This window comes from Rhinoraja longicauda, chromosome 10, assembly GCF_053455715.1.
Source record: "Rhinoraja longicauda isolate Sanriku21f chromosome 10, sRhiLon1.1, whole genome shotgun sequence".
Classification (NCBI taxonomy): domain Eukaryota; kingdom Metazoa; phylum Chordata; class Chondrichthyes; order Rajiformes; family Arhynchobatidae; genus Rhinoraja; species Rhinoraja longicauda.
This window is the reverse complement of record NC_135962.1, coordinates 58,758,470-58,774,425: the sequence shown is the minus strand read 5'-3', so window position 1 is coordinate 58,774,425 and position 15,956 is coordinate 58,758,470. Positions and strand designations below refer to the sequence as shown.

Genomic DNA, 15,956 nt, shown 5'->3' with positions numbered 1-15,956 from the left:
GCTGCCAGAGGAGGTAGTTGAGGCTGGGACTATCCCATCGTTTAAGAAACAGTTAGCCATGTACATGGATAGGACAGGTTTGGAGGGCTATGGACCAAACGCAGGCAAGTGGGACTAGTGTAACTGAGACATGTTGGCCGGTGTGGGCAGGTTGGGCCGAAGGGCCTGTTCCGCACTGTATCACTCTATGAATCTATGGTGAAGATGGTTGTGAAAAATTGCAGCAGGATCTTGATCGATTGGCCATGTGGGCTGAGGAATGGTTGATGACATTTAATCCAGAGAAATGTGAGGTGTTACATTTTGGGAAGTCTAATATGGGCAGGACCTACACAGTGAATGGTAGGGCTCTGGGTAGTGTTGTAGAGCAGAGGGATCTAGGAGTGCAGGTGCATGGTTCCTTGAATGTGGAGTCACAGGTAGATAGGGAGGTCAAAAAGGCATATTGGCATTCATCAGTCAGAGTATTGAGTATAGAACTTGGGAGGTCATGTTGCAGTTGTATCAGACGTTGGTGAGGCCACATTTAGAGTATTGAGTTCAGTTCTGGGCACCGTGTTATAGGAAATATGCTGTCAGGCTGGAGAGGGTGCAGAGAAGATTTACAAAGATGTTGCCAGGACTAGAGGGTTTGAGCTATAGGGAGAGGTTGAGTAGGCTGAGACTCTATTCCATGGAGCGCAGGAGGATGAGGGATGATCTTATAGAGGTGTATAAAATCATGAGAGGAATAGATCGGGTAGATGCACAGAGTCTCTTGCCCAAAGCACGTGAATCGAGGACTAGAGGACATAGGTTTAAGGTGGAGGGGAAAAGATTTAATAGGAATCTGAGGGATAACTTTTTCACACAAAGGGTGGTGGGTGTATGGAACAAGCTGCCAGAGGAGGTAGTTGAGTCTGGGACTATTCCAACTTTTAGGAAACAGTTAGACAGGTAGATTTTTAGATTTTTTAGATTTAGAGATACAGCGTGGAATAATAATAATAATATTCATTTATTGTCATTGCAACGAGTACAACGAAATTAAAAAATAGCCAATCCTGACGGTGCGTACAAACATATATGCAATAAATGCAAAAACAAATAAATACATAAATACAATTATATTAAGTACAAGATTTTTTAACGGTGTTGCCTAGTGCAAAGGTAGTGTTCAGTTCTCGTATGGCCCTGGGGTAAAAACTGTTCTTAAGTCCGTTTGTTCGGGATTTGATCGACCTGAAACGTCGACCAGAGGGCAGATGAACAAACAGACGGTGGCCGGGATGGGATGGATCTTTTATTATTTTGCCTGCTCTACTGAGGCAGCGTAGGCTGAACAGGTGCTCCAGGGAGGGCAGTGAGCAGCCGATGATCTTCTGGGCTGTCGTGATGACCCTCTGAAGGGCCTTCCTGTCCTTTTCTGAGCAGCTGGCATACCATGTGGTTATACAGTATGCCAGCACACTCTCGATGGAGCAGCGATAGAAGGACAACATGAGCTTCTCCTGCAGGTTGGTTTTCCTGAGGATCCTCAGGAAGTGGAGTCTCTGCTGTGCCTTCTTTACTGTGGTGATGGTGTTGGTAGACCAGGTAAGATCCTCTGCGATGTGCGTACCCAGGAACCTGAAAGCGGGTACCCTTTCCACACAGACCCCATTGATGTAGAGTGGGTCGTATTCTACACTGGTTTTTCTAAAGTCAATTATAAGTTCCTTTGTTTTGGAGGAGTTCAGGACCAGATTGTTCACTGAACACCATGCTGCCAGCCTTTGGATTTCATCCCTATAGGCTGTCTCATCTCCTCCTGAGATGAGTCCAACCACAGTCGTGTCATCCGCGAACTTGATGATGGTGTTGGTGGGATGGGTGGGGGCGCAGTCGTGAGTGTAGAGGGAGTAAAGGATGGGGCTCAACACACAGCCCTGTGGTGAGCCGGTGCTCAGTGTAATGGTGGAGGAGAGGTGAGGGCCTATTTTGACAGTCTGGGGGCGGTTGGTCAGGAAGTCCTTGATCCATTGGCAGATGGTTTGGGAAAATCCAAGGTCGGAAAGTTTGGTGACCAGTCTGCTCGGGATGACCGTGTTAAAGGCAGAGCTGAAGTCGAGGAAGAGCATCCTCACATAGCTCCCCTGGTGTTCAAGGTGGGTCAGTGCAGTGTGAAGAGCAGTGTCGATGGCATCCCCTGTAGACCTATTTGCTCTGTAGGCAAACTGGTGTGGGTCGAAGGTGGGTGGGAGGCTGGCTTTGATGTGCTGCAGGACCAGTCTCTCGAAGCACTTTGTGATGACCGGTGTGAGCGCTACCGGACGGTAGTCGTTAAGGCCGCTGATGACAGACTTTTTCGGCAGTGGGATGATTGTGGCGGACTTCAGGCAGGGAGGGATGGTGGATTTTAAAAGGGACAGGTTGAAGATTTTTGTGAAGACCTCAGATAATTGGTCTGCACATTCCCTCAGCACTCTGCCCGTCACACCATCGGGGCCTGCAGCTTTCCTGGGATTCACTGCTCTGAGCACGCGCTTAACATCATACTCCTGCACAGTGAAGGTGTTGCTGTCAGGTGCTGGAGAGGGTGTTATGTCTGCCACTGTAGCTTTCACCTCGAAACGAGCAAAGAAACAGTTAAGTTCCTCTGCCAGCGAGGCGTCGCCGTCGGCAGTCGTGCGGTTGCTGGTCTTGTAGTTGGTGATGTGCTGGATGCCTTGCCATACCCGCCGTGGGTCATTGTTGGTAAAGTGGTCCTCAATCTTCCTCTTGTAGGACGCTTTGGCATCCTTGATGCCTCTCTTCAGGTTGGTTCTAGCAGCACTGTATAGAGCTCTATCACTAGACCTGAAGGCGGTGTTACGGTCCTTGAGGAGAGACCTGACATCCTTTGTCATCCAGGGTTTCTGATTGGGATACAACCGGATGCGTTTGTCGACGGTGACATTGTCAACACAGTTTTGGATGTAGCAAAGTACAGTTGATGTGTACTCCTCCAAGTCCTGATCCTCAAAAATATCCCAGTTGGTCCTTTCGAAGCAATCCTGCAGCTGCGAGGAAGCTCCTTCAGGCCATGTCTTAACAGTCTTTATGGTGACTGGAGCTTTCCTCCTGAGTGGGGTGTATGCTGGAGTTAGGAATATGGACAGGTGATCTGACTGCCCCAGGTGTGGTAGTGGTGCTGACCTGAAACCCTTCTTGATATTTGAATAAACCTTGTCTAGTGTGTTTTTCCCCCTGGTAGCACATCTTATGTGTTGTTCAAGTTTCGGGAGAACTGACTTTAGGTCTACATGGTTAAAGTCCCCGGCTATGATGTGGGCTGCTTCTGGATATGTGCTCTGTTGTGAGTTTATTGCACCGAGCAGGTAGCCCAAAGCTGTGCTAGCGTTAGCATTCGGTGGGATGTAGACTGCTGTTACTATAACCCCTGTAAATTCGCGAGGAAGGTAAAAAGGCCTGCATTTAACTGTTAGGGACTCCAGATCAGGAGAACAATGGCTATCTATGATTTGGATGTTAGTGCACCAGTTGTTGTGCACGTAAATGCATAACCCCCCCCCCCCTTGCTCTTACCGGAGTCGATGTTTCTGCCCCAACGAAACGCTGTACGCCCAGCTAGCTCAATGGCTCCGTCTGGGATAAGTGGATGAAGCCATGTCTCTGTTACTAAGAGAATGCAACAGTCCTCCACGAGTTTGTTTGCTGATATCTGTAGTTTTAGTTCGTCCATTTTGTTGATGATGGATCTGGCGTTGGTGAGAAACATGCTGGGTAGCGGTGGTTTGTGTGGCTGTCTCTTTAGCTTGGCAAGTATACCGGACCGGCATCCTCGCTTTTGCTTCCTGTTTCTCCTCCGCCTGCGACGCCTGTTCGCGCCGACAACTATCCACGGAGCGCCCGGTGTCCTGGCTATCTCTTCCGGTATATTTCGCGGGTGTGGAAATTCGCGCACAAGGTCCCGATTGCACTGGAATCCTATGATCAGAAGATCCTTTCGGTTGTAGGTAGGATTTGCCTGATTTGCCTGGTTTGCATGACTAAAATTGACTAACAGACATAACACAGATAACACACATAAAACGCACCGAAAGGGAGAGCTGTGAGCCGCTGCGTCCGTGCGCGCCGCCATCATGGCTTCGGCCCACCGGGTCCGCGCAGACCAGCGATCCCCGCACATTAACACTATCCTACACCCACTAGGGACAATTTTTACATTTGCCCAGCCAATTAACCTACAAACCTGTACCTGTCTTTGGAGTGTGGGAGGAAACCAAAGATCTTGGAGAAAACCCACGCAGGTCACGGGGAGAACGTACAAACTCCGTACAGACAGCACCCGTAGTCGGGATTGAACCCGGGTCTCTGGCGCTGCATTCGCTGTAAGGCAGCAACTCTACCGCTGCGCCACTGTGCCACCATGTGCCACCGGTACATGGATGGGACAGGTTTGGAGGGATATGGGCCATACACGGGCAGGTGGGGCTGGTGTAGCTGGAACATGTTGGCCAGCGTGGGCTGGTTGGGCCCATGGGCCTGCTTCCACGCTGTATCACTCGATGACTCTGTGACTCTAAGACGTTGGTGAGGGCGCAGATGGAGTATTGTGTTCAGTTTAGGATGTCATTAAGATGGACTTACCGGTGGTGACGATCCCAGGGATGCTTTCTGCCGCCAGGAACAGTTTGTCAATAGGATCCACCAAATGCTTGATGTTCACTTTCCGTGCGTTGTAGTAGTTGCCATCTGCGGCCATTCCCGCTCGCTCTATGGCTACAAGGTGGTCAAACCTGTCCATTTTCAAACAGGAATGCAAAAACCATTCAACAATCTGTTAATAGTCACGCCCACATCATGCCCAAAATCTATAATCCACCTTTATTTACCACCGGGTGGCGCCAGCAATTGCTGCCTCGCCAACAGTCAGTCTGTTTGTCCATTCCTTCTTTGTTGTTTGATAATATGTTACATGTATGTTTTAGTGTTCTTTAGCTTGTTTTATGTGGGGGGGGGGGGGAGTTGGGGGAAACTTTTTCTAATCTCTTAGCTCGATGGAGACATTTTCCCGTATCGTATCTCCTTCCGCACTGCGGCCTAACATCGAGGAGATGGCGGCCCTTGCTGGAGACCGACTTCGGGAGCTCCAACCACGGGAGCCTTTAGATTTAAATATTTTTTTTAGATTTAGAGATACAGCGCGGAGCAGGCCCTTCGGCCCACCGAGTCCGCGCCGCCCAGCGATCCCCGCATACTAACACTATCCTACACACACTAGGGACAATTTTTTTAACATTTACCCAGTCAATTAACCTACAAACCTGCACGTCTTTGGAGTGTGGGAGGAAACCGAAGATCTCGGAGAAAACCCACGCAGGTCACGGGGAGAACGTACAAATTCCGTACAGACGGCGCCCGTAGTCAGGATCGAACTCGAGTCTCCAGCGTTGCATTCGCTGCAAGGCAGCAACTCTACCGCTGTGCCACCGAGGACTTAACGTCGTGGAGCTGGCGATCCCCGTCGGGAATCGACTTTCGAGCTCCAACCGCGGGAGCCTGCGGACATTAACATCGTGGAGCTGGCGGTCCCTTGGTTAGGGACCGACTTCAGGAGCTTCAAGCCGCAGGAGCTTCGACCGCCCCGACATGGGGGCTTCGACCGCCCTGACGCGGGGGCTTCGATTGCTGGCTGAGGATGGTTCGACTGCCCCGACCGCGGGAGAAGATTAGACTTTATTGCCTTCCATCACAGTGAGGAACATGGGGAATCTGCTTTTTCCCTTTCTTTCTTTCGATCAGATTTCTCCGTTGGTAAACGCGATTTTGGCAAAGAGAAAAACGCGGAAATCATGCAGAAAGCGCGGAAAATGGATTTTAAAAAGGCGTAAATCCGCGGAAAATTCACGTGCCTAAATCAGGTTTTACCTTGGAAACTGCGGCTTTCCTTCATGGCAGAGGAACAGCATGGGTGAATTCTCGTCAACATCCTGGTAGCTGACAACAGGCACAGCAGCTTTCATCAGTCCTAAGAGGAGAAAAAGGAGGCAGATATATATTTTTTGTTTTAGAGATACAGTGAGGAAACATGCCCTTCGGCCTGCCCAGTCCGCGTCGACCAGCCATCGCCCTACACACCAGCACTACCCTGCACACCAGGGACAATTTACAAAAGCCAATTAACCTCCACGTCTTTGGAACATGGGAGGAAACCGGACGGTCACAGGGGGAACGTGCAAACTCCGCACAGACAGCGCCTGTGGTCAGGGTCAAAGTCAAATTTCAAATTCAAATTTATTCAAGTCAAGTCAAGAATTTATTTGTCACATACACATACTTGATGTGCAGTGAAATGAAAGTGGCAATGCCTGCGGGTTGTGCACAAAACCTGGGTCTCTGGGGCCGTGAGGCAGCGGCTCCACTACTCTGCTGCCCATGGCGATTCGGTGCTTCTCTAGATGCCTCCTAAACATTGAAACTATCTTCATCCACCACCTCCTCTCACTTAGAAGGAATTAGTGCATTAGAACCCAGGGCAGATTATTAAACCTTCACTTTCCGGCAGTTCAAACACAGAATTTTTCAATAAGAAAAAAAAATAGCACCTCGTTCGACAGCCTCTTCTATGATCTTCTTGTACAATTCCAAGGCTCTTTGATCCGTCACTATGGCAACGCTTTTCTTCAGGGCCTGCACCATGGCTGCTATGGCAATGGCTCCTGGAGGACCATCTGTCTCCTCTGGGGGCTGGTGGTTAAAGTGGGTTGGAAAGCCAGTGGTTATCAGCACAGACTTTGCATGAGACAGCGAGAGAGAAACTTTCAGCAGCTGGTCTCCGATCAGCAGATGCTTGATCCCTCGATCACCTGCCGAACATACAAACGCACCACGTTAACTCTCAATTCCGACTGGTTCTGTCCAGCTATGCATGCTCATAAGTGATAGGAGCAGATTTAGGCCATTCGGCCCATCAAATCTACTCTGCCATTCAATCATGGCAGATTATCTTTCCCTCTCAAACCCGTTCTCCTGCCTTCTCCCCATAACCCCCGACACCCATACAATCAAGAATCTATTTCTCTCTGCCTTACAAATATCCATTGACTTGGCCTCCATTGTCTCTGGCAATGAATTCCACAGATTCACCACCCTCTGACTAAAGAAGTTCCTCCTCATCTCCTTCCTAACAGAACGTCTTTTTATTCTGAGGTTATGACCTCTGTTCCTCGACTCTCCCACCAGTGGAAACATCCTCTCCACATCCACTCTATCCAGGCCTCTCACTATTTGAGTTATCAAAACCGAGCAAACCTTGTAGATAGACACAAAATGTTGGAGTAACAGCATCTCTGGAGAGAAGGAATGCGTGACGTTTTGGGTCGTGACCCCAAACCTCACCCATTCCTTCTCTCCGGAGATGTTACCCGTCATACGTTCTGAAGTGAGAGGAGCAAAATTAGACCATTTGGCCCATCAAGTCTACTCCGTCATTCAATCATGGCTGATCTATCTCTCCCTCTGAACCCGATTCTCCTCACTTCTCCCCATAATCCCGCTGAGTTACTCCAGCATTTGGTGCTTATCTTCGGTGTAAACCAGCATCTGCAGTTCCTTCTTACACAGAGCAAACACTGTTGCAGATTTGCATGTGTAGATTAGTTTAGAAATATACAATGGAAACAGACCCTTTGGCCCACCGAATCCAACACCGATGATTGTTCACCCGTTCACACTAGTTCTTTGTTATCCCACTTTCTCATTCCGTTCAAGTTTAGTTTAGTTTAGAAATACAACATGGGAACAGGCCCTTCGGCCCACCGAGTCCGTCCGCGCCGACCATCGATCGTCCGTTCAATCTGCAAACCCGCACGTCCTTGGGATGTGCGAGGAAACCAGAGCACCCGTGAGAAACCCACGTGGTCACACGGGGAAGGTGCAAACTCCACACAAACAGCAGCTAAGGTCATAATTGAATCCAGGTTTCTGAGAGATAGCAGCCTGTGCCACTGTGCCCTTGATAAGAGGTTGGTATTGCTTTACAACTTGGGGTTCCTTTGGAGCTGGGTTTGTATTGCAATTATAACCGTGTACAAACTATTAGTGTTACTGTTGCCACGATCTCATTCACAGTTGGGGACTGAACTCTTCTGCGGCATCCTTCAGTGACAATCGGCTTTCTATTATGAACTAGACCAAGTAGACCCATTGGGCCCTAACCTCTCCTGAATTGGTGCAGCACCCTCTCCACCCCCATTCCCCATCCCCCGTCCCCCTCCCCCTCCGGCCCCTCCCCCTCCGCCCCCTCCCACCCTCCCTTCCCTCCTCTCCCTCTACCCCTCCCTCTCCCCCTTCCCTTCCCCCCCACTCCAACCTACCTTATCCTCCCTCCCCCCTCCCTCTCTCCCTCCAACTCCCTTCCCCTCCCCTCCCCCTTCCCCTCCCGTCCACTCCATCCCCCTCATCCTCCCTCCTCCCTGGTGAACCTGGTGAACCTACGCTGCACTCCCTCAATAGCAATAATGTCCTTCCTCAAATTAGGAGGCCAAAATTGCACACAATATTCCAGAGCTTGTACAACTGCAGTTGGACCTCCTTGCTCCTAAACTCAAATCCTAAAGTAAAAATTCACGCTACGATTTGGCTTCAGGACTGATTGTCTGCAGTACAGGAAGTATGAGGAGGGAACTTTTTGTGTTCGTGTTCTATGTCTGTATGAAACTTGAGAGTCTTCAAGGTACAACAGAAACCTTTATTACATTAACTCAATGCTGGCAGCAAGACAACTAAAATGGCTGCAACCCCACGGTCTGACTGCACACTCCACACACTGTGTACAGCCAAGATAACTATGTACAAAACATCTTCCTTTGTCCAGTGCAGCGCCACCTGCTGCACGGGAGGAGCAACGGGTCCTCCCACCCCACACAGTCCATCAAACATCACAGAACCTTCACTGGCAATTTGAAGAGCCTGATGGACCACACGGAGCAGAGGAAGAAGACGGTTGCCTTCTTTGTGTCCCACATCTAAACCAGGCCAGGCTGGCTGGGGCACTCATGTTTAAACGCAACATCTTACCTGGGTCTTGCTGAATCAGTCTATCCAGCGCTGTGATTTTCTCCACGGCAGAGCGAGAGGCCACACTGTAATGGGGTGGGTTCTGAGAAATGCAGAACACCTGAGGGGTCTCAACACTGCTGACACAACCACCGGCCAGCTTCTCCTCACTCCTCAGGTCAGTAAGGAACATGCAGCCGGGAGCGTGGGTGAATGCCAGCGGCGATTCTGAAGGGAAGAGGAAATAAACCAGTTACATCATTTAAGAACGGAATCAACTTCCCATTGCCTTTCACAACCGAGTACAGTCCTGACCTCCCATCTACCCCGTTAGAAATATAGAAACATAGAAAATAGGTGCAGGAGGAGGCCATTCGGCCCTTCGTGCCTGCACCGCCATTCATTGTGATCATGGCTGATCATCCACAATCAGTAACCCGTGCCTGCCTTCTCCCCATATCCCTTGATTCCACTAGCCCCTAGAGCTCTATCTAACTCTCTTTTAAATTCATCCAGTGAATTGGCCGCCACTTCCTTCTGTGGCAGAGAATTCCATGATTCACAACTCTCTGGTTGAAAAGGTTTTTTCTCACCTCAGTTTTAAATGGCCTCCCCTTTATTCTTAGACTGTGGCCCCTGATTCTGAACTATCCCAACATTGGGAACAATTTTCCTGCATCTAGCTTGTCCAGTCCTTTTATAATTTTATATGTTTCTTTAAGATCCACTCTCATCCTTCTAAATTCCAGTGAATACAAGCCCAGTCTTTCCAATCTTTCCTCATATGACAGTCCTGCCATCCCAGGGATTAACCTGGTGAACCTACGCTGTAATCTCTCAATAGCAAGGATGTCCTTCCACAAATTAAGAGACCAAAACTGCACACAATACTCCAGATGTGGTCTCACCAGGACCCTGTACAACTGCAGAAGGACCTCTTTCCTCCTATACTTCCTCATTATGAAGGCCAACATGCCATTAGCTTTCTTCACTAACTGTTGTACGTGCATGTTTACTTTCAGTGACTAGTGTACAAGGACACCCAGATCTCATTGCACTTCCCTTTTTCCTAATCTGACATCATTAAGATAATAATCTGCCTCCTTGTTCTTGCCACCAAGGTGGATAACGTCACATTTATCTACATTATAGTGCTTCTGCCATGCATCTGCCCACTCACTCAACCTGTCCAAATCACCCTGCAACCTCTGAGCATCCTCTTCACAGTCCACACTGCCACCTGCTTTGTGTCATCTGCAAACTTGCTAGTGTTACTTTTAATTCCATCATCAAAATCATTAATACATATTGTAAATAGTTGTGGCCCCAGCACCGAGCCTTGCGGCACTCCACTGACCACTGCCTGCCATTCGAACAGGGATCCGTTTATTCTTACTTTTTAGACATAGACAAAAAATAGGTGCAGGAGTAGGCCATTCGTCCCTTCGAGCCAGCACCACCATTCAATATGATCATGGCTGATCATCTAAAATCAGTACCCTGTTCCTGCTTTTTCCCCGTATCCCTTGATTCCTTTAGCCCTGAGCTAAATCTAACTCTCTCTTGAAAACATCCAGTGAATTGGCCTCCACTGGCTTAAGTGGCAGAGAATTTCATAAATTCACAACTCTCTGAATGAAAAAGTTTTTTCTCATCTCAGTCCTAAATGGCCTACCCCTTATTCTTAAACTGTGGCCCCTTGTTCTGGACTCCCCCAACATTGGGAACATGTTTCCTGCCTCTAACGTGTCCAACCCCTTAATAATCTTATACGTTTCAATATGATCTCCTCTCATCCTTCTAAATTCCAGTGTATACAAGCCTAGTCGCTCCAGTCTTTCAACATATGACAGTCCCGCCATTACGGGAATTAACCTAGTAAACCTATGCTGCACGTCCTCAATAGCAAGAATATCCTTCCTCAAATTTGGAGACCAAAACTGCACACAGTACTCCAGGTGCGGTCTCACTAGGGCCCTGTACAACCGCAGAAGGACCTCTTTGCTCCTATACTCAACTCCTCTTGTTATGAAGGCCAATAGACCTACTACCAGTATTATTTATGATATTTATTTATGATATTTCAACAGTGACTTTAATAATAAGTGCAAGTTCTCTATAATGGATTACAAAATTGTGCTTATTGGATGAATTTTTATTGCATATTTGTTTGTTGTGTTGTTGTGCTAATTAATGTGTTTATAAAGCTGCAGCAATAAGAATTTCAAAGATAGACACAACAAGTGCTGCAGTAAGTCAGCGTGCCGGGCAGCATCTCTGGAGAAAAAGGATAGGTAGCATTTCGGGTTGGGATCCTTCTTCAGACTTAAGATAAGTCCCAATCCGAAATGTCACTTATCCTTTTTCTCCAGATATGCTGCATGACCCGCTGAGTTACTCCAGCACTCTGTGTCTATCTTTGGTATAAATCAGCATCTACAATTCTTTGTTTCTGCAGTAAGAATTTAAACACCTTTGATCACCTCCGCTCAGTCCGTCTTAACCAACCTGATCTCCCGGTGGCTCAGCACTTCAACTCCCCCTCCCATTCCCAATCTGACCTTTCTGTCCTGGGCCTCCTCCATTGTCAGAGTGAGGCCCAGCGCAAATTGGAGGAACAGCACCTCATATTTCGCTTGGGTAGTTTACACCCCAGCAGTATGATCATTGACTTCTCTAACTTAGTCCCTGCTTTCCCTCTCTATCGCCTCCCCCTTCCCAGTTCTCCCACTAGTCTTCCTGTCTCCCACTACATTCTATCTTTGTCCCGCCCCCTCCCCTGACATCAGTCTGAAGAAGGGTCTCGACCCGAAACGTCACCATTCCTTCTCTCCTGAGATGCTGCCTGACCCGCTGTGTTACTCCAGCATTTTGTGTCTACCGTAAGAATTTAATTGTTATGTTCGCAGTGCATATGGTGATGAAATACTCTTGACCCGTGACATGTTTGTGAAGCCCTTCTGTTTGAGGGTGGCAGCCAGCAATGATGCTTCTCAATGGACTGCACTGCCGGTATGGGTTTGGTTTACTGGAATGTAAGATTGGGCGGGTGGGTCCCTGCCCCACGTCTGACTGAACTCCACTGCTGTAAGTGGAACGCATGCTTCTGACCACCCAGTAGTGGGGGAGTACTGCACAGTCAGAGTTACCATCTGTCGGATGCTGCATCCTATCTGCCTCCCAGACAGTGGTAAAGATTCCAGCTCGCTTCGCGTTAGGCCCACTTTGCCAGCTGCGTGGGAGAGCTAGGTTTTGCCTCACAGGTAGTGGGGCGGCACAATGACGCAGTGGTAGAGCTGCTGCCTTACAGCACCGGAGACCTGGCTTCGACCCTGACTACCGATGCTGTCTGTACAGCGTTTGTACGTTCTCCCCCGTGACCTGCTGGGTTTTCTCCGGGTGCTCCGGTTTCCTCCCGCATCCCAAAGATGTGCAGGTTTGTAGGTAGATTGACCTCGGTAAAATTGCCCCCTAGTGTGTAGATGGTGTTAGTGTACGGGGTGATCGCTGGTCGGCGCGGACTCAGCGGGCTGCGGAGCCTGTTTGTGCGTTGTATCTCTGAATGTCTTACTGATGCTGCGAACAGCCTCCACTCCGGTGACTCCACAGCCCCAGAAGACGGGGACATCGCCAGGATGAGCATCAACCGCATCCCCAAAGTCCGGCGTGGACAAATCATCAATCCCAATCAATCCTAAGGGAAGGCCAATAGAACCAGTTTTAGTTGCGACGTACTCATTCTTTGCCCTGGACATTCCTTCCACATTTAGCTGGTAAATGCGCGGAGATTGCCCAATGCTGCGGGAGTTTGGGGCCTGAGCAGGGCCGTTTGGGTTACGGGTCACTAGTGGCATTGTCAAAAGTCACACCGAAACACTGCATCTATCAGATTGTGCATCCACCCAGCAACTGATGCTGCCCTGGCCTGGATGTCTACCCTTGACCGACAACTTTAGGCTGTGCACGCCATACGCAAGAAGAAGAAGTTCCGACGAACATCGGAGAAACATTAAAACCAACCCGTTAGATCTTCTGCCCATCAGGCAAGAGGTACAGAAGTTTGAAAACACACACCTCCAGATTCAGGGACAGTTTCTTCCCAGCTGTTATCAGGCAACTGAACCATCCTCTCACCAAATAGAGAGCGTTCCCAACCTCCCATCCACCTCATTATCTGTAATCGGACTTTACTGGACTTTATGTGTAGGAAGGAACTGCAGATGCTGTTTTAAATCGAAGATAGACACAAAGAGCTGGAGTAACCCAGCGGGACAGGCAGCATCTCTGGAGAGAAGGAATGGGTGACGTTTCAGGTTGAGACCCTTCTTCAGACTGGTTTGGGATAAAGGGAAACGAGAGATATAGAAGATGATGTGATGAGATACAGAACAATGATTAAAAGAGATGCAAAAAAGTAACGATGATAAAGGAAACCGGCCATTTTTAACTGTGAAAACGAGTAGCTGGTGCGACTTGGGTGGGGGAGGGATGGAGAGAGAGAGAGAGGGAATGCCAGGGCTACCTGAAGTGAGAGAAATCAATATTCATACCACTGGGCTGTAAGCTGCCCAAGTGAAATATGAGATGCTGTTCCTCCAATTTGCGTATAGCCTCACTCTGACAATGGAGGAGACCTAGAACAGAAGGGTCTGTAAAGGAATGGGAAAGAGAATTAAAGTGTCCGGCAAATGGGAGGTCAGGTAGGTTCAGGCGGGCTGAGCGAAGGTGTTCTGCGAAACAATCGCCCAGTCTACGTTTGGTCTCGCCAATGTATAAGAGTCCACATCTTGATCAATGGATACAGTAGATGAGGTTGGAGGAGGCGCAAGTGAACCCCTGCCTAACCTGAAAGGACTGTCGGGGTCCCTGGACAGAGTCGAGGGAGGAGGTACAGCGACAGGTGTTGCATCTTCTGCGGTTACAGGGGAAGGTTGCTGGGGAGGGGGTGGTTTGGGTGGGAAGGGATGTGTTAACCAGGGAGCTGCGGGGGAACAGTCTCTGCCGAAGGCAGAAAAGGGTGGAGACGGGTGAAAATGTGGCTAGTGGCGGGATCCCGTTGGAGGTGGGGAGATTTTGGAGGTTTTATGTGTTGTATGCCACAGCTGATGGGGTGGAATGCAAGGACCAGGGGGATTCTGTATCTGTTGCAACTAGGGGGAGGGGGAGCAAGGGTGGAGCTGCGGGGTACCGATTCGGTAAGTTTCAATGAGGTCCCCACCTCATCCGTCTAAACCCCAACGCATACAGGCCCAGTGCCATCAATCGTTCATCAGGTAATAACCCAAGCATTCCTTGATTGTTCTTGTAAACCCATGGACCATCTCCAGTGCCAGCACATCCTTCCTCAGATGTGGGTCCCAAATTGCTCGCAATGCTCCAAATGGATTCTGACCAGAGCCTGGTCAAAGAAACGACGTCTCTGTGTTGCATTCTTTAGACGAGTGGTATGGTAGTGCGGCACGGTGGCGCAGCGATAGAGCTGCTGTCTCACATGGTGGCGCAGCGGTAGAGTTGCCGCCTCACAGCGAATGGAGACCGGGTTCCATCCCGACCGCAGGTGCTGTCTGTACGGAGCTCGTACGTTCTCCCCGTAATCCGCGTGGGTTTTCTCCAAGATCTTCGGTTTTCTCCCACACTCCACAGGCGTGCAGGTTTGTAGGCTAATTGGCCTGGTAAATGTAAAAATTGCCCCTAGTGGGTGTAGGATAGTGTTGATGTGCGGGGATCGCTGGTCGGCGCGGACCCGGTGGGCCGGAAGGGCCTGTTTCCGCACTGTATCTCTAAACTAATCTAAAGAGTGTCAAAGTGTGCGTACCTGGATGGCCAATGTGTATAGGTGCACCATGCGCATCCTCCATGGGATGGGTGATTTGCACAACTGCGTCGAGCTTCTCAACAGGAATGGGTCGCATTGAGACCACCATGTTACACAGGAAGTCACCAACCCTGGTGCATGGTATGTTTGTCTGGAGGGAAAAACGATGGAAAGAATATATTTTTAAAAGATTCTGGAAAAAATTAAAGATGTTAATGTTAAGGCCTACCATCGTGGCGCAACGGTAGAGCTGCCACCTCACAGCGAATGCAGCGCCGGAGACCCGGGTTCCATCCCGACTATGGGTGCTGTCTGTATGGAGTTTGTACGTTCTCCCCGTGACCTGCATGGGTTTTCTCCGAGATCTTCGGTTTCCTCCCACACTCCAAAGACGTGCAGGTTTGTAGGTTAATTGGCTTGGTAAATGTAAAAAGTGTCCTTAGTGGGGATGGTGAAAATGTGTGGGGATCGCTGGTCGGCGCGGACCCGGTGGGCCGAAAGGGCCTGTTTCCACGCTGTATGTCTAAACTAAATGCCTTGGGCATGGTATCACACATTTCATCACTTTTAACAATTTTTAGTAAATTCTTCCCAAAATCTCGCTGGGATAAAAGAAAGACATTAAGACTTTTTTACACTAAGGGTGGTAGGTGTACAGGAAAAAATTCTGACTGTCTACCTGAGCTGTGCCTCTCATGATTTAAAAAAACTTCTACCATGTTAGAGCTACAGGGGGAGGTTGAGTGGGCTGAGACTCGATTCCCTGGAGCCCAGGAGGATGAGGGGTGATTTTATAGAGGCGTATAAAATCATGAGAGGAATAGGACAGATGGCCGCACAGAATCTCTTGCCCAGAGTGGGAGAATCGAGAACCAGAGGGCATAGGTTTAAGGTGAAGGGGGAAACATTTTACAGGAATCTGAGGGGGTAACTTTTACACACAAAGGGTGGTGGGTGTATGGAACAAGCTGCCAGATGAGGTAGACAATAGACAATAGGTGCAGGAGGAGGTCATTCGGCCCTTCGACCCAGCACCACCATTCAATGTGATCATGGCTGATCATTCTCAATCAGTACCCTGTTCCTGCCTTCTCCCCATACCCCCTGACTCTGCTATCCT

General features: G+C 49.2%; 1 protein-coding gene across 4 annotated transcripts in view; it reads right to left on the bottom strand.

Moving 5' to 3' along the window:
- Positions 1-15,956, bottom strand: part of dglucy (D-glutamate cyclase) — a 44,246-nt gene that overhangs the window by 7,133 nt on the left and 21,157 nt on the right. For all 4 annotated transcript variants that reach the window (XR_013547754.1, XM_078406945.1, XM_078406948.1 and 1 more), the window contains exons 5-10: positions 14,837-14,987; positions 12,593-12,715; positions 9,043-9,249; positions 6,570-6,830; positions 5,893-5,992; positions 4,612-4,760 (exon numbers count right to left, since the gene is read on the bottom strand). Coding sequence is in view for 3 of the 4 variants with exons in the window: in XM_078406945.1 (XP_078263071.1) it covers positions 4,612-4,760; positions 5,893-5,992; positions 6,570-6,830; positions 9,043-9,249; positions 12,593-12,715; positions 14,837-14,987 (991 nt within the window). In the remaining variant the exon portion in view is untranslated. The remainder of the gene's footprint in view (positions 1-4,611; positions 4,761-5,892; positions 5,993-6,569; positions 6,831-9,042; positions 9,250-12,592; positions 12,716-14,836; positions 14,988-15,956) is intronic.